General features: G+C 58.2%; 1 protein-coding gene across 12 annotated transcripts in view; it reads left to right on the plus strand.

Moving 5' to 3' along the window:
* The window catches only part of BIN1 (bridging integrator 1), a 55,643-nt gene that overhangs the window by 28,312 nt on the left and 6,184 nt on the right, over positions 1-21,147 (plus strand). For 5 of the 12 annotated variants that reach the window (XM_080798547.1, XM_080798550.1, XM_080798542.1 and 2 more), the window contains exons 3-10: positions 5,557-5,611; positions 5,869-5,963; positions 6,318-6,413; positions 7,290-7,397; positions 11,977-12,062; positions 12,263-12,338; positions 13,710-13,792; positions 16,843-16,990. In XM_080798547.1, the coding sequence (XP_080654673.1) occupies positions 5,557-5,611; positions 5,869-5,963; positions 6,318-6,413; positions 7,290-7,397; positions 11,977-12,062; positions 12,263-12,338; positions 13,710-13,792; positions 16,843-16,990 (747 nt within the window). Of the gene's footprint in view, positions 1-5,556; positions 5,612-5,868; positions 5,964-6,317; positions 6,414-7,289; positions 7,398-11,976; positions 12,063-12,262; positions 12,339-13,709; positions 13,793-15,194; positions 15,240-16,842; positions 16,991-18,292; positions 18,422-21,147 lie in introns of all 12 variants that reach the window. The other 7 variants (XM_080798545.1, XM_080798548.1, XM_080798549.1 and 4 more) reach the window with 3 other exon arrangements.

Genomic DNA, 21,147 nt, shown 5'->3' on the forward strand with positions numbered 1-21,147 from the left:
CCCCCCCATGACCCTGAGATCAAGACCTGAGCTGAGATCAAGAGTCAAATGCTTAACTAGCTGGGCCACTCAGGTGCCCCTAGAATTAGCCACTTCTGTAGCTGTATCTGAAGATAGAGAAGAGGGGAATGAGCTGACCCTGGTGATTCTGCCCTCTCTGGGAAGGGCCTGGCGGCAGGAACTGAGGGAGAGCTGGGCCATGGCCCTGTGGCTTCTGCAGGCCAGCCCTCAGTGAGTAACAGATGGGGATGGAGGCAAGCAGGGGCCACAAGGAATGGGCATGGGGGGTGGTGTCATCGTCTAAGCTGTGCTAGGAAAGGGGCCAAATAGGCCCAGATTTGGGGCTGGGAAGGACCAGGTTCTCCCTGCTCCTGTTCATGCCCGAGGCCTCTGAAAGCACTGAAGGTGCCCACCGATGCCTCTGCAGCTGGAACGGAACCTGGGAGAGGGGGCCTTCTTTGGAGAACTTTGACAGTCCACTCACTGGCCAGGAGCTGGGAGCTGGGGAGCATGCTGGGAGAGAGTGGGGGGCATGCTAGGAAAGGGCCAGAGGGCATGCTGGGAGAGGGCTGGGGAGTGTGCTGGGAGAGAGTGGGGGGCATGCTGGCTGAGAGTGGGGGGCATGCTGGCTGAGAGTGGGGGGCATGCTGGCAGAGGGCTAGGAGGGGTATGTTGGGAGACGGGGGCAGGTATGCTAGGAGAGGCCCCAGGGGGCAGGCTGGGAGAGAGTAGGGGGTAAGCTGGGAGAGGTCCTGGGGGCATGCTGGGAGAGAATAGGGGGTAAGCTGGGAGAGGTCCTGGGGGCATGCTGGGAGAGAGTAGGGGGTAAGCTGGGAGAGGTCCTGGGGGCATGCTGGGAGAGAGTAGGGGGCAAGCTGGGTGAGAGTGAGGGGCATGCTGGGAGATAGTAAGGGGTAAGCTGGTAGAGTGCCAGGTCCGGGCAGATGCCTGTTGGAAGAGAGGGGTTTGGAGAGCAGCTGGGGCAGTCTCCAGGGCCAAGCCCACCCTCGCCTGCCAGTGGAGCTCCCTGAGAGGCTCTTTTTGGCAGGGATGGGAGCCCTCAAGGCTGCTTATCCCCCAGGCCACAATCGGGAGGGGTTTCAAGGCCCAGGTATGTGCCATGTCAGAATCATCTGTGCCCTTGGGTGTCCTGCTCCTTGGTCTTCGGTTTTGTTACCTGCAAAATGGAGGCTTGGACAAGCAAAGCCTGATGTCTTTGCTTCTGGTTCTTTCTGCTGAAAGCCCCTGGGGTAGGTCCCCTGCTCAGCTGGCTTCCTCAGGCTGTGTGGGATGCTCTGAAAGTCCTTTAGGGAATCACTGTTTCTAGATTCCTATTGTGGATGAGGTACTGCTTGTGTGTCACAGACCCGAACCTTGTGTTCTTGAGGCGGGTGCTGATACTCTCTTCATAGACTAGGCGCTTGAAGCTCAGCGGGGTTAAGCGACTCTTCCAAGGACACACAACGCATGGTGTCCAGATCTGTCCACTCTCAGTTTCCCTCTCTGGAGCTGAGCCCCAGTCCTGAGGATGACTGGCTGGGCTGGGGAGAGAGATTGGGGCAGCTCCTGCTCTGGGTGAGGGGTGATGGGGCTGCCTCATCAGCTGGACTGTTTGGCAGAAGGCGAGCAACGTTCGCGTCTGGGAGCTGAGGTTCCGCGCGGCCTGGCCCCAGTGCAGGGACCAGAGCGTTACTCCCTGCTTTCGTCCCTCAGAGTCATCCCCACTGGGCCCCGGTTCTGGACGAGAAGTCACTCTGATCCTGAGCAGAGCCACCAGGCAGTGAGGTCAGCACTAAAGACAGTCAGTGCTGGTGGCCCCCCAGAGGTGGACACGGAGTGGTCACTTGAGCTGGGGGTCTGTCTGCCTTCAGGTCGGGTGGGGTGGCTGGCTTTTCAGGGGCCAAGTAAGAGGGGATAGATTTGAGATCTCATTTGAGGCTTGGGGTAACATTCTCTTGGGGTTAAGGCAGCCACATGCTTCTGGATTTGATGGGTATGTGGGTGTGGCTGGGGCCCCGGGCTTGGGCCACCCTGGGGAAGATGGGGTTGACGTTGAGCATGGGAAGTCTGCAAGCTGAGTGTTCTCCTGCTCTTTTATTTGTGAAGACTACATACAGAGTGCTAGCTGGGGACTAGGATGGCGGGGAATATGGCCTTCAAGGAAGCAAATCTGTTACCCCTTCCTATAGGTGCCCTAGGTGAGGATGTAGGTCGCTGGCTTTCACAAGGGGCAGGTTTCATAGCCCTTCCTGGGTGCACTCAGCACCAGTCTTGGCACTTCTGCCCTCTGTCCCTGCACAGAGAAACAGAGCTTGGCCCACTCAGAGGACCCAGGATGGCTCCCGGGAAGGCCTGAGTAGGACCTGAGCTGGGGGGCTGTGGAGGGGAGGGGAGTGGACCAGGCTCTTCCTCCTGGGACCACCTGTAGTTTGCACCCAGGGGCTGATTATTGCTGTTGGCTTGTCTATTGCCAAGGTGGGGCCAGGTCGGACTCCTTCTTGTTCTCAGGGCCCGCTCTGGTTGAAGAGGGGGTCCCTGGCTATTGTGTGAAGATCCTCTGGGACTGACTGCGAGGGCACGAGTCAGCTGGAGCCAGAGGGAGTCCTGCAGGAGGGATGTCCTTTCCCCCTAGACTCACTGGGAAGATGAGGGCTTGGGTCTTCAGACCACTGGTGGGGGCTGGTGTCAGGGGAGGCAGGGGAGCACCCTTTGAAGGGAGGTATAGCAGGGATGTGGGGTGTGGGCCAAGTCACCCCCATGGAGCTACGCTAGGTGTTGGTACTGGGTTGTGGTGTCCTTCCAGACTCCGAGTCCAGAGGCAGGAGAGCAGGCTGAAGGGATCGTGCTCTAGAACTTTATTGCTCCCTCAGCTGCTCTGCAAGGAGTATGTTAAAGCCCCAGGGACCTCCAGAGTGGTTTCTCAGGTGCCCTATGTGGGGGGCCAAGGGAGCCAGTTTGGAGCAAACACACAGGTTCTGCATTGGCCTGCTGGGCGCTGCCTTGTGGGAGGCAGCTGCCTGGGGGAGGGCTGGGCCTCATCCTGGGCACTGACTGCGGAGTGCGGCTGAGGGGCCCAGCTGCAGCTGGCACATGCGAGGCAGAGCTCTGGGGGTGGCCCCTTGCACATCTGTGCCCAGTGTGCCTGATTACAGCATGGCCTTGTTTGGGAAGCACAAGGGGCCCTGGTACGGCCTGAGGCTCCGGGCAAGCACAGCAGCCCGCCCCTGGGGAGACCCCTTCCTCGGGATACAGAGGAGACAGGATCTCGCAGGATAGTGAGGAGGGGAGGGAGATGATGGTAGTTTGGCAGGAAGAGAAACCGAGTCTGGAAGATTCTGTGGCATCAGATGAATGCAATAGCCTCGAGTCAGAAGCACGTTTGAATCCTCATCTCAGTCCCTGAAGCATCAAGAGTGGGACCTTCCCCATTCCTGGTCCCACAGGGCCCACATCTGATCCTTGATGGAATTCCAGAGAGGTTTCAATGATGTGAACTGGCCCTTGTTTCTTCCTTTATCTTTAATCAGCAGGTCACAAGCTTTGAAGTTCCTCAGAATTCCGTGTGGCCAGGGTGCTAGAGGCTAGTCTGTGGTCTGTGGGGATTGAAGCAATTTTGGAGAGGGTTTTTTTTTTTTTTTCCTTTCCACCACCCCTTGTTTCCCCCCGCACCCCGCCCCCCACATTGTATATCTTATGTGCCGCCCTGGAACGCTCCCTGCACGAAACCTCTACTGTCTTCTGGAAGCCTTCAGCATAATAAGCAGGCCGCTGCCTGTGGGGCCTGAGTGCCCAGGCTGTGGGGTTACTCACTGGTTCTACCAGTCTGTGTAGCACCAGGCAGGTCACTGAACCTCTCAGCTCCCTCAGTGGTCAGGCAGGGACAATGATGCTACGGAGACGAGTACAGGGCAAGAGCCAGCCCCACTGGGCCACTGCTGTGTGACACTCTGAGGACACCAGGAGAGGAAGAGCAGGACCTGCCTATGAGGAGGGAGAGCCCATTTCCAGGGGGTGGGGAGGCAGGTGCAGGAGAGGTTTGAGGGTGCCTAGGGCGTGCCCAGAAGGCTGGTTATACCCCTGCTTGCTGTGGAGACCACCCTTCACCTCCTGTAGAGGCGCCACAGGCCAGGAGGGGGACTGTGGCATCTTGCTGGGTCTGTGTCTGCCTAGTGCTCTACCAGGGCAGGGGAGTTGCCGAGATGTGAGAGCCTCAGGCAGGGACACTCCAGGAGGGTGCTCTTCCCCTGCAGAAGCCAGCCTCTGGCACTGCTGTCCTTGGCCCTCCAGAAGCCCTCTCTCCTCCCATCCCCCCGCTGCCCCATATCACCATCCTCAGCATAAGGCCCATCTCCTGCAGCTGGCCCTCAAGGCTAGGGGCCTGGCCTGGCTCCCTTGTGCCGTTCTTCCTGAGTAGGCATCAGCCTGTGGTCTGCCAGGCAGGGGTCATTCATCCCAGCTAACAGAGGAAGAGACTGAGGTTCAGAGAGGTTTGGTCACTTGCTTAGGGCTACATGTCCAGTGACGGCCAGAGTTGGGTGGGTCTTCATAACCTCAAAGCCAGTGTGCTCTCTCCCCCTTTGTACATGACTTCTGGAAGCTCCAGCATCTCACTCTTGGTGCTCCCATACCTCACCTGTTGGCTCAGCCTGTTCACCCCCTCTCTCACCTGGGGCTCAGTTTTGCTGTTCCTGCCTTGTGTGGTATTGGTAATCCAGAGGAACTGGAGGCTTTGCCTATGGGTGTGTCATCTCTGCTTGTCCTGCTGTCTCAGCAAGTCCCTGGGGCTGCCTCCCCAGCTCAGGGCCTTCCCTGTCTGGCCCAGTCCCCTGGCCGATCTTTTCCTCTTACATCCCTTATCCTCCCTTGGCTGGGCCCGTGTCCTGAGAGTCATGGGCATGACCCCCCTCCCCCACTTCTGTACAGCCTGGCTAAGCCATTCCCTTCCACCTTCTAGAGTCTACCTCCAGGGCCACCCTCCGTCCCTGGCACGAGGCAGTGGGAGCCTGCTGGCCTAAGCTTTTGGGGCAAGGTGTTGGGTGTTCCACTCCCCTGTTCTCATTGGTCCCCTGGTCCGTGGTTGTCTGAGGGCACGCCTGGGACATACACCAGTCCCACTATACATGGGTACTGTGTCATTTGTATCATTCAGCCTGTGCCTTATTTGGGGTGGCAGGGTCTCCACTTTCCTGCCTTCCTTACAGGACTGAGAAGATTGCCCAGAAGAGATAGGTGCTGCCAAACCAGAAGGAATATCCCATGGCGCTCAGGGCTCCAAGGCAGGGGTGGCGATGAGGAGCATGGGATGCTCTCTACGCATTTACATCCAGAGAGGAAGGAGCTGCCGTGCTCCAAGGGGTGCTCTGGGCCAGGTCGTGCCCCAGAACTATTGCACAGGTCTTGTCTTCTCCAGTCCTGCCAGTGTCCCAATGAGGACAGCTGATCTGGGGCGGCCATCAGGTGCAGCCTGCGTTTCTCCACATGGGAGTGTAGGAAGAACAGGGTCAGGCACAGCATGTGCCCCAGGCCCTCACCCTGGCCTTATCTTTCTCTTTGCAGACTGAGGGCACTCGACTGCAGAAGGATCTCCGGACCTACCTGGCCTCAGTCAAGGGTAAGGGGCAGGAGAGGACCTGGTCTGAGTAGGTGGGCTTCGTGGGACACTGAGGGGCCTTTGCCACATGAAGCTAATGGGGGCAGAGCTGGGACGGGGACCAGGGTTTGTGGTGGAGGGGTAGCGCTGGCAGTGGGGACCCACATACCTCCTGGGCCTTCAGAGTTGGGGGCAAGGGTGACCCTCCGTGTCCCGCCCCTGCCCCCATCTTCGTCCCCCCATGGCCCTGGCTGCAGCATAGCCCTTCTACCCCACAGCCATGCATGAGGCCTCCAAGAAACTGAATGAATGTCTGCAGGAGGTGTACGAGCCCGACTGGCCTGGCAGGGATGAAGCCAACAAGATAGCTGAGGTGAGTGTGAGGCAGGTGACCTCCGTCCTTCCCAGAGGGCCCTCTGGTTTCAGCCCCAGACCCATCCCGCCCTGCCTTATGCTCCGGGACAAGGCCTTCTGGTCTTCGGGCATTCACATGCTGTGTGCCCTTGGGCAAATCACCTCTCCTCCCTGACCATCCCAGCCCCGGGCTTATCTGTTCCTTACAGTGGCCCTGGAAGAGGCTACTGGGAAGGAGTTACTACCCCCATTTTACCTGAGGTTCTGAGAAGCTTCTGGGCTGTGAACCCCAGGTCTCTGGGAGGAGAGAGCAGGGGACTGGGCATGGCCCAGCTCCCCTGGCCATATTCTTATGAGCCCTCACCTCCTTCAGAACAATGACCTCCTCTGGCTGGATTACCACCAGAAGCTGGTGGACCAGGCGCTGCTGACCATGGACACATACCTGGGCCAGTTCCCTGACATCAAGGTGAGAGGCACCCTTTGTAGGTCTGTCCTGCTCTGGCCCGGTAGCCTGTGCAGGGGAGGCAGGCGCTGAGGTGACCCTGCCCTGAAGACGGGCACCTCTCTCACCAGGCAATTCATCCCTCCCTCTGAGGCCAGCCCACCGGCCCTCAGACTTGGGCCTTTCTGAGCTGAGGCCTTTGGGTCTCCAGACTGTGGGAAGAGACCCCATGATGCGCATATGTCTGTTTGACCATGTCACTGTGGAGCAACTATAGGGTTGTAGGAAGTATATAAGGGGAGGTGAGGCCTGAGCACGGGTGCCTAATGGGTGCCCTCCGTTGTGGCCGTTGGGCCCTGGGTGCTGCAGACGCGGAAGCAGAGGTGTTGAGGCCATTTGGTGGTGGTTGTGCTAGACCTGATCCCCTGGGGGTTGGGCTCCATGTTGGCCCCCATGGCACCCAACGCAGATGCCTTGGGCTCCTCAAGATGCCTTATGGGGAGGGCAGGAGGGAGGCAGTGGTGCTAGCCTGGGGGTAGAGAAGCCTGGGGTCCGGCAGGGAGGAGGCTTGTTGACACACTGCTGGCTGGTGGGTACTGGCAAAAGTGTCTGGATATTGAAGGCAGTGGTTTGACCTCTGGATAAGGACAGACCCCCAAGGTCATAGGCTGCCTTGAAGGGGTGAGCTCTTTGCCTCTGGAAATGTTGGAGCAAGCGAGTCAAGCATGCATTAGATGCACTTTTGAGCTTGGGGTTGATTGCCCTGCGCCTTTCGGCTTCATCCAGTTCCCAGTGCCCACAGCCCAGTTTCTCTGAGCCCAGCCTGGGTCAGCATCCCAGCGTGGGTGCCAGGCCCTGTTCAGCAACCCTCCCCCCACCCAACCTCTGTCCGTCCTCCAGTCACGCATTGCCAAGCGAGGGCGGAAGCTGGTGGACTATGACAGTGCCCGGCACCATTACGAGTCCCTCCAAACCGCCAAAAAGAAGGATGAAGCCAAAATTGCCAAGGTAAGGGCTGGAGGGTGGGGCTGGGGGAGAGTCTGGAGGGGGCTACCCAAGTACCCTGGAGGGGCCTTCTTCCTGGGCTGTATTCACCGCACCCCTTTGCACTGTTGGGTCTCACTGCTCCCCTGGGGCAGGAATCATCAACCCCACTCACAGATGGGTTTACAGCTAGTGACTAATCCCAGGTAGTGAGCGGGGTGGCGGGTGCTGCTGGGCCCACGGCTGGTGAGGGAAAAGCACTTGTGGGTACCTGGGAGAGGGCCCACCCTGCCCATCTGATGGTGCTTGCCCTGGGCCCTGGGCCCTCCGCCCTGCTCTGAGGCCACTTTCCAGGATGAGAACAGGCCTGGCTTGGGTTTCACTGGATCAGCCCCTCCCGACCTGGCGTGCTCTGAGTGGAATTCTGTCATGGGGAGCCGACGTGACCCTGTCTCCGCTGGAACAAGCCTGAGGGCACAGGGCTTGAGCTGGTCACACTGTCCACCAGTGAGGGGCTGAGGGTGGATCCCCCTTCCCAGTCCACCCTGGGGCAGGACCAAGCTTGCTGAGCCCCTGCTAACGATTCTCACATTTTGCTTTGCAGCTGGAGTTCACCCCTTTCTCTGCCCCTTCCCCAGGGCTCCCCTTAATTCTTTTAGCCTCAAGGGATCTTACCTGCTGGGGGGCTGGACCCCTGGAGGGGTGGCCGGCTTGTCTGTCACTGCATTTGGAACGTTTGGACTTGGTGTTTAATATCTGTGTCTCTGTTTCTCTCTCCCCATCCCCTTCCTGTTTCTCCACTCTCCTTTGCCTTGACCTCCCCTCCCCACCCCCAGCCTGTCTCGCTGCTTGAGAAAGCTGCCCCCCAGTGGTGCCAAGGCAAACTGCAGGCTCATCTCGTAGCTCAAACTAACCTGCTCCGAAATCAGGTGACACTGGCTTCTAACCTTGCACGTGCTGGCGCCTTCTGGTCTGTTGTCCTGTCCTTGGCGCTGGGCGCCTGTCTTGCGCTGCCCAGGGTGGGGGAGGGCTCAGTCACTCTCCTGGGTTGGGGGGCAGGGCCGTTTTCAAATGCCTCTGCTGAGAGAGCACCTGATTTAGATGAGACCTGAGGTCAAATGTGGCGGGGGAGGTGCTGAGAGAGGCTTGGGGCTCTGGTTAACCTGGGTTGGGCCCCAGTCTATTGCTTCGTGCCTAGGTCTCTGGTAGTCCTGGGATTCTGTGAAATCCTAGTCTCTGGGAACACAGAAAAGCCTCTGAGCCATTTGTCCTCTCTGAGGGCTCCTGTCCTGACATGTATGGTCCTTCGAGCCTCATAAAAGCTGGGAGGCTATCCAGAATTTACCAAAGAGACAAATCTGTCTGCAGAGGGAAAATCCCCAGCTCAAAGGGACCCTTGGGACCTGTGGACCTTCATGATGCTCCTGGTGGGGAGCCCTGGCAGGGCTCTTCAAGTGTGGCTGGGATGCTGAGACCTGGGGCCTAAATGGTCTGCCCATTAGGAGTTCCATGAAGGGCAAACTATGCACCACAGTGGTTCTGGTGGATTTCTCGGAGGAGGGTCTTTGTACAAAACTCCTGACTGGTCCTAATACTCTGACAGTACTTCACTCTTCTCAGCCCTCTGCCCTTGGGATGGGTTGGGGTCTGAGTGAGCTCAGTGTGTCCGAGGACCACTATATACACCCTGGGAGAGGTTGCCTCATGGTTTCCTCTCCAGTGAAACTGACAGGACTGCAGCACCCCTTCATGGTCCTGAGGTGGGGATGGGCCACGGAGCCCTGACCCACAAGGTTGGGTTTCTCTTTGGGCAGCTGCCCCACGTTTTCTGGGCCATCTCCTGATTTCATCATCTTCAACCCACATGTGTTGAATGCCCATGATGTGGAGAGCTCTGGGCTCAGCATGGGATCACGGCCCAATTTCTTACCTGACTTGCTGCCTGATTTCTTTTAGGCCAAAATTATGGACTGACTTTGGAGTTGGTGACAGTCCCACCCTGAGGCTGGGGTAACCTGGATCTCCAATGTCTGGGGGAGATGGTCCATGGGAAGTGGAGAAGAGTTGGTGCTGGAGCACCAGCCTGACCTGTAGAGTTCAGGACTTCTGGCTGGAGGGAGAAGGGGCCACTGACCCAGTGCCAGGGTGTCTGCATAATTTTCCCTGAAATGGGTTTGGTGGGAGACCAGGTGAAAAGTTTTGTTGTCCCTGAGAGACAGGGACAGTAGGGGCTTGAGTGTAGTGCCTATGGTTTGATTTTGGGCTCCTGAGATGGGTGTGGATGGGGGATCCTGTTGGGAGGGCCCCACACCCCTACCTCAGGGGAGCCACTAGGGAGGCGAATGCACATGATCTCATTTTTGGATGTTGGACTGCAGATGTTTGGCCTTTCGGCCAAATTGGCTTTCCCATTTGGACCCAATTTTTATTTGAGCATATCCTCTTTCTGCCCTCACCCTGCCTCATGCCTGGCTGGGAGCCGGGGAGCCTTTCGAGTTCCCATGGGCAGCTGGCTGGCCATGAGCTGGGGCACTGGGGTCCTGAGACTGTCCGGCTGGTTAACTTGACTTTGGGGAGGGAGTGTGACCTGATGAAGCTGTGCTCTCTCAAGCTGACCAGCACCACATACCCCGTGGGCTCGTTCTGAGCTGCTCTCCACACTGGCCATAGTCCCCTCAAACTTGCCTGCAGGACCGCGGTTCCCCGCAGCTTGGTCAGTGGCCTGTTGTGGCTGCTCCGGGTGTCCATCTGCATCCAGTTGAGCCATTGTGGCTGCAAAGCCTCCCCAACGATGGACAGCTCTCCCCCCACTTCCTGCCACCCCATGTGCTTCTGAAACAGCCCGAATATGAGGAATGGGACCCAAAGGGAATAACAGACATAGGCCTTGGGTTCCAGGAACACTAAAATAGAGGCACCCTGTTCTTTGCAGCATCGCTGGGCGTGTGAATAGGGCTTGGGCTACCCACCTGGTCTGCTGTGCCACTGTTGTCGTCATTGTCATGGATGTTCATCTGAGGCGTTATGACCAGCATTTGGGGAGGTCGCTGAATCCCCATGTTGAGGTGGTCTCTGGGGGTACGGGAGCCAGACCAAGGCAGGTTCCTGGGGAACATGGGCCTTGAGCCAGACCCTTGACAGCTGGGACGGAGGGGTGTGTGACAGTGCCGGCACTGGTTACCCCTGTGGGAGTCCCTCGTTCTAGGGGTTGTAGACTCATGTTAGTGGCCTCCACTCAGGTACCAGGATGCCCCGTGGGGTAAGGCGGGGAAGGCCTTCTGGATCTGATCCTCTGTGGGAGCTGCACCAGGCATGCATGTTCAAACAGACATTTCTTTGCTTTCTTCCTTTTTTTTTTCCTCCCCCTCCTCTAACTTTAATTTTTAAATTAGATTTTAAAAAGTTAGGCGTGGGGCTTACGTTCCTTCTAGCAAGTTCTGATAACCTGAAGGTAATTGTAGTCAGGAGGAAGGTGGCCTCTCTCTCCTCCAGCCCCACCCACGTCACTGAGGCTGGGCTGACTGGGGCTGGTGCCTGCAGCTGGATGGGACAGCTGGGTGGGCCCGGTTTGGTGTTCTGGCCAGTTGGCTTGCCTTTGCCAGAGGGCCTGAGAATGTAAGGCTGCTGGCGGGAAGTGTTCTCCTGGGAGGGGCCTGCCACGTTCCTGGGTTGTGACTCAGACCCTGAATCCAAGTCACCCCCCTGAGTCACTGTTTCCAGCAGCCCCTTCCAAATGAGCTAGCAGAGTTCCTTCTCTGCCCCGGGTCTGACTCACCCCTACCCTTCCCTCAGCTTCAGCCTGCTGCCTCAGTCCCTACAGTCTTTGGCTGTGGGATGGGGCCTTAGCGCCACCTGATGGTGGGCATGAGCAGGCCCAGAGGGCACTGGGCCTGCCCCGGGAAGGGTGAAGGCTTTGGGGGTGAGCACAGGCATCCTGCCCAGCAGCCTAGCTCCCTCCTCCCCTGGCGCTGCCCTCTCCCCCATCTTTCCCCTGCCTTTCCTGGATGTGCCTGAGCTGCTGCCTCTGGCCTCCAGCTGGTGGGGACAGGTCACAGAGGAGAGAGGAGTAGGGATAGTAAATACTGCTGCCACATCCTACAGGGAGGTGGCTGAGGCAGAGTAGGACCTGCTTTGAGAAAGGGACACTCAGGCAGGGAAAGCAGGGGCGAGGCCAAGGGAGCTGGGCAGCAGGTTGATGCTTAGCCTGAGAGGGGGTTACAGGTAAGTGGGCAGAATCCCTGCTGGGCTTGATCTGGGGTCTGCCTCTGCCTCCTTCCTGGGCCCCAGCCCCTGGGCCCCTTGTCTTGAGCTTTCTTGGAGTGCCCTGTTCACTTCTCATCTCTCTCCTGGCCCACGTGGGGCTAATGGGCTGCTCTCCTTTCCCCTTCCTGGAGCAGACCTGGAGGCAGGTGCCCCGAGAGGGGCCGCATGGGGAAGTCCCCTTGAGTGTCCTCATCTGGTTTAACCCCATCTTGCCCAGAGCCCTGGTCCTAATGTGTTGGGTGGGAGTTACGGGGAGCAGGTCTTAGGGGTGGGCTTGGCCTGGCCTGGGCTGGCTGGGACTGAGGCCCAGCAGAGGAGAATGACCAGTCCCACCCCTCAGGCAGAGGAGGAGCTCATCAAAGCCCAGAAAGTGTTTGAGGAGATGAACGTGGATCTGCAGGAAGAGCTGCCATCCCTGTGGAACAGGTAAGTCCCAGGAGGTCGTGGGGCTGAGCCTTGGCCTCCCTCCTGAGGTTCAGGCGGTGTCTTCCTGTGTTTGTCCACAGGGCCCCATGCCTTCCCATGGTTTGGGTCTCTGGGGAGGATGGAGGTGTGGCTCTCCTGGGCTGTCTGCACTGATTTGTGTGTTCACTTTGCCCTTTTGCTTCCCTTCCTCCCTCCCGCAGCCGTGTAGGTTTCTATGTGAACACGTTTCAGAGCATTGCGGGCCTGGAGGAGAACTTCCACAAGGAGATGAGTAAGGTAGGTCCTGGTGACCCCTGTGCACTTCAGGCCTTGGGCTGTGCTCTGGTGCCAAGGGCCAGGGGCAGAGGCATACAAGGGGCTGGTCAAGTGCCCTCTTTCCGGCTGGGGCTTGGTACACACTAGTGACCACAGTGCCACCTCTGGGCCCTGGCGAGGAGCCACGTAGCCCTACCCTCCAGGAGCTCTCCATTCTTAGAGTCTCCAGGCCCAGTGGGAGTGCTGGAGAGGCTGTGAGCAGAACCCCTAGGCCCAGCCCCTGTCTCCTTCCAGTCCCCAGTCCAGTCCTCCTGCCTGGACAGAGCCAGCCCCTCTCCAGCTGTCAATGTTGACCCAGCGAGCTCGGAGACAGAGAATGGTGGCACCCCCTCCCAGTTCATAGGCAAATAATAAAGTACTGGAATTTTCTCAATTTTTCTCTCATCTTTCTTAAGACATTGAAACATGTCTGTTTTATCTGCCAAAATCTGGTGTAAGAAGGGGTCTGATTAGCTTAAATTCTTGTGTTATGTTCATTTTAACTTAACTGGCAATTAAACTTGTAAAGCAGAGTTGGAGAAACCCAGTGTTGGCAGCCCTTCCCTCTATGCTGTCAGCAGGTTTGACTCTGTCTCTTGGCCCCAGAGGAACAAAGTGATGGTAGTGGATTCCAGGCCCAGGGTGGGAAGAGAGAAAGCAGCTTGGGGCCTCTCCTGAGTCACCACCCTGACCGTGGTTTCCTGCCTTTTAGATGTTCCCTTTCTTTTCCTTCCTTCCTTTAAAGATTTGAGACAACTTATGAAAAATTAAAATGAACAAACAAACAAACAAACAAAGGCATTTGGGGAAAGGAAACATTTACATAAAGTAGGAAGAAAATTTAGTTCTGAGTTTCCTGGTGGCCAAAGCAAAAGAAGGAAATTTTCTCAGTAGTGAGAATGTTCTTTATACACAGGATAAACCTCTTGTCTTGCCTGTGCTTTTGGTGAAATCTCTGGCAGTTGTAATGTGGCCTGGAAACATTTTGGCAAAATGACCTTAACAGTTAGAATCCGAAGTTGGTTTGCAAAAACAATTAAAAACATTTAAAAACAGTACATGCTATGTGAGGCATTTTAGGAAATTTCTATGAGTCGAAAGAAAAGACAGTCTTCCGAAACAGTAACGATTTAGCAACGGAACCCATTTCCTCCATTTTTCCCCTTTGGTTTTCTGGGTCTGGTGTGCAGTTTCCAGTTCCAACTGATATAGTAAGGAAAGCTTATTCCTGGTCAGGGACAGGGGTGCCAGGAAGGGGCTAGGATGTGGGAGAAGCAGGGATGTGACTGGGGACAGTGAGGCTGTTTGGTGGCCCCAGAGGCACCGCCCACCTGCTTGCTGTTCCTCCTGCAGCTTAACGAGAGCCTCAACGATGTGCTGGTCAGCCTGGAGAAGCAGCATGGGAGCAACACCTTCACAGTCAAGGCCCAGCCCAGGTGTGTGACACGCACTGCAGTCTGGCTGCAGATGGCTGGGGGAGGTGTGGTCCTGGGTGGCTCATTCCTGCCAGACCAGGGCGAGGCTTGTATGCCACGTCCCTCCCTCCCTCCGGTGTGTCCCACTGGGAAAGAGCACTCCTGGGCAGTCTGTGTATGCCCTGAGCCTGGGCCTGCCCCTCCCATCGGTGGAGTCAGAGTAGCCAGGGATGCTGTGCAGCTCTGGAGGGGAGGCCCAGGAACTAAATGATTCAGTGCTGGTGCAGAGCCACCTGGGAGGTGAGCCTTCCTCTTAGAGCTGGGAGGCAGTGCCACCTTTCCCCTCTCCTGCTCCTGGAAAAGGGTGAGTCCCTGGAGAGTGACATTCTGCATACCCACGAAAGCATCTTTGTTGCCGTCTTCAGCCCGGCCCCGCCCCTCAGGGCCCCTCCAGTGGCCAGGAGATTCCTGCTTCCTGAGGGGAAGCCGCAAGGGAGGGGGGAAGTGCCTTGCCCCCTGGCTGTGGCTCAGGGGAAACAATAGCGAGTCTGGGGTTTCCCTTCCTCTCTGGCTTGCCCTGTGGCAGCACAGTGTGGCGAGCACGGACGAACCTCTGTCCTGTCCGTAACTGGTGAATATATCTGTGCCTGAGGTCGCTGGGGGATCCCCCAGGACTGAGAAGGTAGTGGGTGTTGCTGCTCCCTTCTCCCTGAAAATAAGACCGGACGTGTGTGACTGAGGGGGGCTGAGGTCAAGGAGTGCATCCGGGCCAGGAGGGGGTGGGGATGAAGGCCAGGAGGCCATTTCCCAGGTCCCTGCGCTGCTCCTGCCTGGCCTCCGGGTAACGGTGGGAGGGTCAGGATGGGTGAGGAGGGTGGCGAGCAGCAGCTGGCCTGGGCGGCCGGATCCATGCTTCCTGTGGGAGAAGGCTGGTCTGAGCTGACAGGGGGGCATGGGGAACTTTGCGAACCTCCTTGACCACGGTGGCCCATTTTGTGCCTGGTTGCCTCCTCTCACAGGCCCCACACCGGCCAGCGGCCCTCCCACCCCGCCCGCTCCCTCCTGGCACTGTGGGCCCCCAGAGCCCCTGTGTGCTGAACCACAGGCCGAGTGGGTGGCTGGCGTCTCCCCCAGCTCATCAGGCCCTGTTTGGGGGCTGCTCCTTTTGCTCATTTTTTCAGCTCCATCCCAGGGCACCTGGCAGCCCGCCGAGGCCAGTGGGGTCCCCAGGACCGGGCGATGGGGTTCTGAGGGCAAGGTCAGGCCCTCTTCATGGTCTTTGAGTATTAGGGGAGGCTTGGCTCTGTGGCACTCCTCTGAGCACAGGGGTTGCTGATGAGGGAAGGGAACAGGCCAGCCAGCCTCGAATCAGGCATGATTCATGCCCGAAATGAAGGCCTCCGCGTCCCGTCCGTTCCCACAGAAAGAAAACTAAACTGCTCTCCCGGCTGCTCAGAAAGAAGAACAGGTACCAGCACCGAGTGCTGCCTTGTGGGGGTGTCTGAGGCCAGCACCCCGGCCATCCGGCCCTGTGCATGCGCCTAGCGCCCTTCTCAGAGGGTACCACTAACCCCTAACCTGTCCTCCCGTGTGCGGTGCTATGGGTGGGACTGCTGGTGGGAGGGGGCCGGCAGGGCAGCAGGCTGCACTGTGTCCTGTGTGTGTTGTGGGGGCAGAGGGCTTGGGGGCTGTTGGGTGGGAGCAACGGGGGCACATGGCCGGAGCTCAGCTGAGTCTGTTCCTCTCTGTACCACAGTGTGTCCACCAGGCTGTGGCCCAGACCAGGAGGTTAATGGGGGAATGTAGCCAGAAAGGAGGCCTGGTGAGCCTCAGGGGAAGGGCTCTGGTAGCAGGTGGGGTTTTTAAAAAGTGTGTGTGTGTGTGTGTGTGTGTGTGTGTGTGTGTGTACTGTGTTACTATACATGCCCTAAGGAGGCAAATACATTCCCATGAAACGCAAATTGACTAGAGATGAGGCGAGACCATGATGTCCCTCACACCTGTCACCTGTCTCATCATCTAACCCCCTGCTCCCCAGGTGATGTGGTCGCTAGCTTCTTTGTAGCCTTCCAGAGCTGCCCTGTACGATATTCGCCTCAAGAGGCTGGTGAGCACTTGAAATGTGGCCAGGGCCACTGAGCCCTGAACTGTTAATTTCACTTAATTTGAATATGAATTCAAACAGCTGCCTGTGGCCAGTGGCTCATCTTCATCAGGGCTGGTCTAGAGCTTCCTGATGCAAGGACAAATATACGTTTTTATTTTCTGCCCCCTCGCACCTGAGTGGCTGGTGACGCACACCGTTTGCCCTTGTTCTCTGTTCTATACTGAACCATATGGCGGGGAGACCTCCCCTGCTCATCCCCAGCAGCCACTCTGGCCGTGCCTCTTGTTGGCTTCTTCTGTTTTCTCCCAAAGGGCCTGGGGGGGGCCAAAGGTGTGGAGATGGTGATGGCGGTGTGGGTGCGGAGTGGGTGGGCAGTGTGGACCCTGGGAACGGGGCAGTGGTTGGTGTCCTGGTGTGAGTGGGTGGACGGGCAGGGAGGCCAGCCGAGGCCTTGGGGAGCTGGCTGAGGAGTGGGGCCCAGGCTGGGCACTGGGGCTGCTGCGGGACGTTTGGGACGAGACTCATTTGCCTCTAGGATGTTTGGCTTTCTTGTGCTGTGAAGCAGGGCTCCCTGGTGGAGCCTGGCAGCGGCCTGCGGGGTGGCTTCCCTGGGGACCGAAGACCTCCAGCTTGGAGTTCCGCCTGGGGCTGTCACTGTCTCTGAGGCGGGCCCTGTGCCCATGCCCCTTCATTTCCCCCTACTCTGATACATGTGCACACACATTTCTCACATGCAAGCATGGGGACATACACTCATGCACACGTGGACATTATATTTTCACAGCAAATCTATGTGGACACGCATACCCCCTCCTTTTCACACATACCCACATGGACACGTATTTTCACACAGGGATTCCTGGGGTACACATCCCAACCCATGCATACCTATGGATTCCTACATTGCCTCTTGTAAGCAGTGACCTCCCTCCATCAGGCTTCCTCTCTGGTCTTACCTCTACAGTGACAACGCCCCTGCAAAAGGGAACAAGAGCCCTTCGCCTCCGCCAGATGGCTCCCCGGCTGCCACCCCAGAGATCAGAGTCAACCACGAGCCCGAGCCGCCTAGCTCGGCCACAGCTGGGGCATCCCTCCCCAAGTCCCCATCTCAGGTAGGCACCCTGTCCCCTCCTTCCCCTCCTGGTCTTCCTTCTGCATTCCCGGTGTCCCCCTCCTTCCCAGTCTTCCATTCCCAACACTGGCCTGGGCTCCCCTCAGTGAGGGAGCCCTGCCTTCTCTCAGGAGCACCTGTGACTGTGTCTCTCCCTCTACCCCCACAGCATCCTCTCCTGCCCTTTCTCCCTAACCCTTGGGGCTGCTGACTTCCTCCTCCTCCTTTCCTTATAGGCTCCCAGGGCCTTCAGCCCCAGGGCACCGAGATCTGTAGGGGTGGCTGCTTTCCCTCCTCCTCACCTTCCTTCTCTCTAAGTGTGGGGCCATGCAGGACCTTTACAGGGTCAGCAAGGGAATGGGCTCAGTGAGGGGAGTGTGCAGTAGCCAAAGGGACTGGCCGTAAGCTTCCAGAAGGCCCCCACCCAGCCTAGCCTGGCCCTCACCCCTGTCAATTTCTCCAGGTTTTAGCCATGTCCCCAGCAGCTGGCCAGCAGCTCTGTCTGAGCTGTAAGCCTTCCCCTACCATCAGTTCCTGGCAGCAGCCCTCTTGGTGGTGGGCCATCGCCCGCCCCGCAGCTGATTAGGATAACCATGTTAAGAGTGTGACAAGAGCCCACACTTGAATAGCACTTGCTCTGGGCCTGACACTGTGCCCGTGCGTTCTGCATTTTCATCCATTCAATCCTCATAACCACTCTGTGAGGCCCAGCCCAGCTCAACATCTGAGGAAACTGAGGCTTGGGGGATTTCCTGACCTGCCTGAGGTCCCCCTCTGCCAGGTGCAGGCTCCCGCTTTGCCACAGGGGCAGGTGAGCCAAAGCTCCATGGGCGGGAGGTGCAGGGAGGGTCCAGGGAGGGTGGAGATCCCAGGCTGGGAGGGAGGCTTTCTTATCTACTCCTCTCTACAGTGTCTAACCCAGCTGGGTGTCAGTCTAGTTTTTTTCCAGTGGCCGCTAGGCAGCCTGCACGCTCTCCCTTTTCTCTCCTTTCCTTTCTATCCTCTCCCTGTCTTTCTCTTTTCACTTCCTCCCCCTCTCAGTCCCCTCCTCTCCTCCTCTCTCTCTGTACATTGTTTCTGGACCTCTTGCCTCAATCTCCCTCTGGGGATGGTCCTGTAATTCTGGTGTCTGTGCCTTGGGCGGCAGTGATTCCTCTGGCTTCGTCTTCTTCAGTTGCCTGGGTGGGGCCACGGCCTGGGGTGTGACTAACTGTGGCTTTGTCTCTGTCTGTCTGTCTGCCCCACCCTGCCCCCCACGCTCCGCTGGGCCTCCCCGTGCGGCCCCTCACCCGCGGACCCACAGCTCCGGAAAGGGCCACCAGTCCCTCCGCCTCCCAAACACACCCCGTCCAAGGAGGTCAAGCAGGAGCAGATCCTCAGCCTGTTTGATGACACGTTTGTCCCTGAGATCAGCGTGACCACCCCCTCCCAGGTCAGCCGCGGCCACCGCGGCCCAGCTCTCTCTTGCTCTCTCGGGATGTGCATGGCCTTCTTCCTTCATCCCATGCCCTGCGCCTCTGCCTCAAGAGCCAGAATCTGGCCCTAGAGGTTGGCCCAGAGCCTCCCCTTTGCTCATTCATCCATCCCTCCATCCATCCTCCCTCATCCATCTCTGCGCATGTATTGTGGCCAGATACAGGGACACAAGTGGGTGGTTCTTGTGGAGCTGGTCAGCTCAGTAGTGGCTTCGTACCTCCACTGATGCGATGGCCAAAGGGCAGAGCGGGAGGTGGGGGAGGACTCGGGCCATCGGGGAAGGCTTCCTGGAGCAGGTGACATTTGCCAGGTGGCTGTAAGCAGACCTATTGCTTTACCTAGAGAAAGCAGCAAGTGTGTAGGCCAGGAGGGGTAAGACATGCGCTCAGAAACTTCTGGGAGTTCAGTGTGTCTGCAGAGTGCTGCAGTGTGGCAGTAAGAGGAGGCAGTGAGGACACAGTTGGGAAGACCCTGGTATGTCTGGCCAAGGCACCTAGACTTTAGCTCCCAGAGCTGCTGACTGGCTTTGGAGGTGGGATGGTGCTTGGGCCATAGAGCAGGGCTGCTGCTCATAAGTGCCCTGAGAAGGTATGTCATGCCTGTCCCCAGATGGACAGAAGGTCACTATGGTGGCACGGGAGTGGGCTGCACATGTCAGATCAGCTCACAGAGGCCACACTGGGCTCACCCCTCTGAGTCTTGTCTCTAGGCCTTGCAGCCAAGGCCCTTCCCACTAGGGTCCTCACTTGTGGTGCAGGCTGACTAATCCCAGGTTGTGGTCCCCTGCTCCAGAGCACTGCCGTAGAGTTGCTCTGCCCAGGGCTTCTGTGCTCTGCCCCCTGAAGACTCCCTTGCCCAAGCTCAGATGCCTGGAGGGGAAGGGCAGGGCCAGAGAGTGTAAGTGTGGAGGGAGAGCCAGTTGGCAACTGAGGACAGTGGTCTCTGTTCAGAGGGGCCTGGGGAGAGTGGGCCTTAAGCCCCAGCAGGAAAACTCCAAGTTAGGACTAGGAACTTTCAATACAGTGTGGCTAGTGGGCAGGTGGGTGACACCCTGGCTTAGGGCCCTAGGAGGCAGGCGAGCTCCCCTCTGTAGATGGTGGCCTGCGCTGTTCCAGGGGCGCTCCTGAGCCGTGAGGAAACCTGGCGGCACAGCGTCTTGGGCAATGTGCTGGGGGAACGCTGGAGTAGGTCTTCACCCTGGCGCTGTGCTCGGGGGAGACAGGAGGATGCAGAGCGCTAGTAAACACTCAGTGGGGAATGGCGCCAGCCACTTATCTATGCGAGCTTGTTGGGTTTTCATCTACACTCCGGGAGGGGGTTGTTGTCCCCATTTAACAGGTGAGGAACCCACGGGCCCACCCTGCAGCCAAACTGCCTGCACCGAGTGTGTCGGCCTCTCTGTTCTCACGCTCGAGGCATGCCTGCCTTGCTACCCTATCTGCTCACTCCAGGGAGCCAGATCTTTGTCCCGGGGGAGGGGATGCATACACTGTGGGTGCTGTTGCCTGGGGCTGGGGTGGGCTGTTGGTGAGGCTGTGCTAAGAGGGCTGCTCTGCAGGGCTCAGGTGAGTAGCCTGTGTCCCTACACCAAAGGACAGTTCTGATCCTCCATGAGGGGGAAGCTGGCCAGCTGGGAGGCAGGGCAGGAGGATGTGGTCTGCCTTTGGGCTGGCGACCTTGTCCCCTTGGAGCATGAGAGGGCAGCTGTCTGGGCTTGATGGACTTCTGACAAGGGGCTGGTGCGGGGGCTACCTGGGGGAGGGAAATGCTGCTGCCAGCAAGTGGGAGGCCACCTAAAACCATGCACTCATGGAGTCTTGAGCACTCTCTCGCTTAGAGAGGGCAGGGTTTGGGGGTCAGTGACACCCCCTCCCCCCACCCGCCCCAGCCCTGGCCCATTAGACAAGGACAAACCTAAGGAAAGGTAGTGGCTGGGGGTGAGCCTAGGGCAGAGGCTTGAAGATCGGGACCCATGTTGAGAAAGTGAAACCACTTGGCCTGGGCTCTCTGTCTGTGGCTTGGCCCAGAGTGGATGCCTTATCCTCCGAGCCGTGCGACAGCTGGTACTTTGGGTTCTCAGAATTGAGAGTCTTGGGTCTCTCCTGGTAGGCCACAGCTCAGGTGTGAAGGCCTTTCTGGGGAGACTGTCTCCCTAGGACCAAAGCCTTGGGTCCTTGTTGATGGAAGACTTCAGGTGGACACAGGCGGGAAAGGTGCTCCTCTCGGCACTGGGCGCCATCAAGAGCGAGTAGACATGGGAAGCCGGGCTGGCCCTCCTGGCACCGCAGGAAGTAGGGGGGGAGGACCCAGGGCCAAACCAGGTCCTTTTCTCTCAGGCAAAGTGTTCCCTGACCCCCAAAGGGCAACCCTGTGCGTGAGCCGGAGGTGCCCCTGAGCAGGCCCCGCCTGACCCAGCCTAGTCTCCTTAAGGGCACTCTCCCTCCATTGTCTGGCTCAGCTTCTCAGTGTGAACACAGTCTCCTGTTACAAGCATATTCCTAGGCTGCAGTCAGGCCCCCTGAATGGGAGTCTCTGGGGGGCGGCTGGGGGTAGGATCTGTAGTTTGAGCACAAGTGCCCCCAGTGTTGGGGAACACACACTTAAGATTGGGCTCCTAGTCAGTGTGCTCTGACTCAGCCCTGTCCTCACTCTGAGGAGCTGGTGGGCAGGTGGGTGTCCCTG

This window comes from Martes martes (genome assembly GCF_963455335.1).
Source record: "Martes martes genome assembly, chromosome: 3".
In the NCBI taxonomy this organism is placed as follows: domain Eukaryota; kingdom Metazoa; phylum Chordata; class Mammalia; order Carnivora; family Mustelidae; genus Martes; species Martes martes.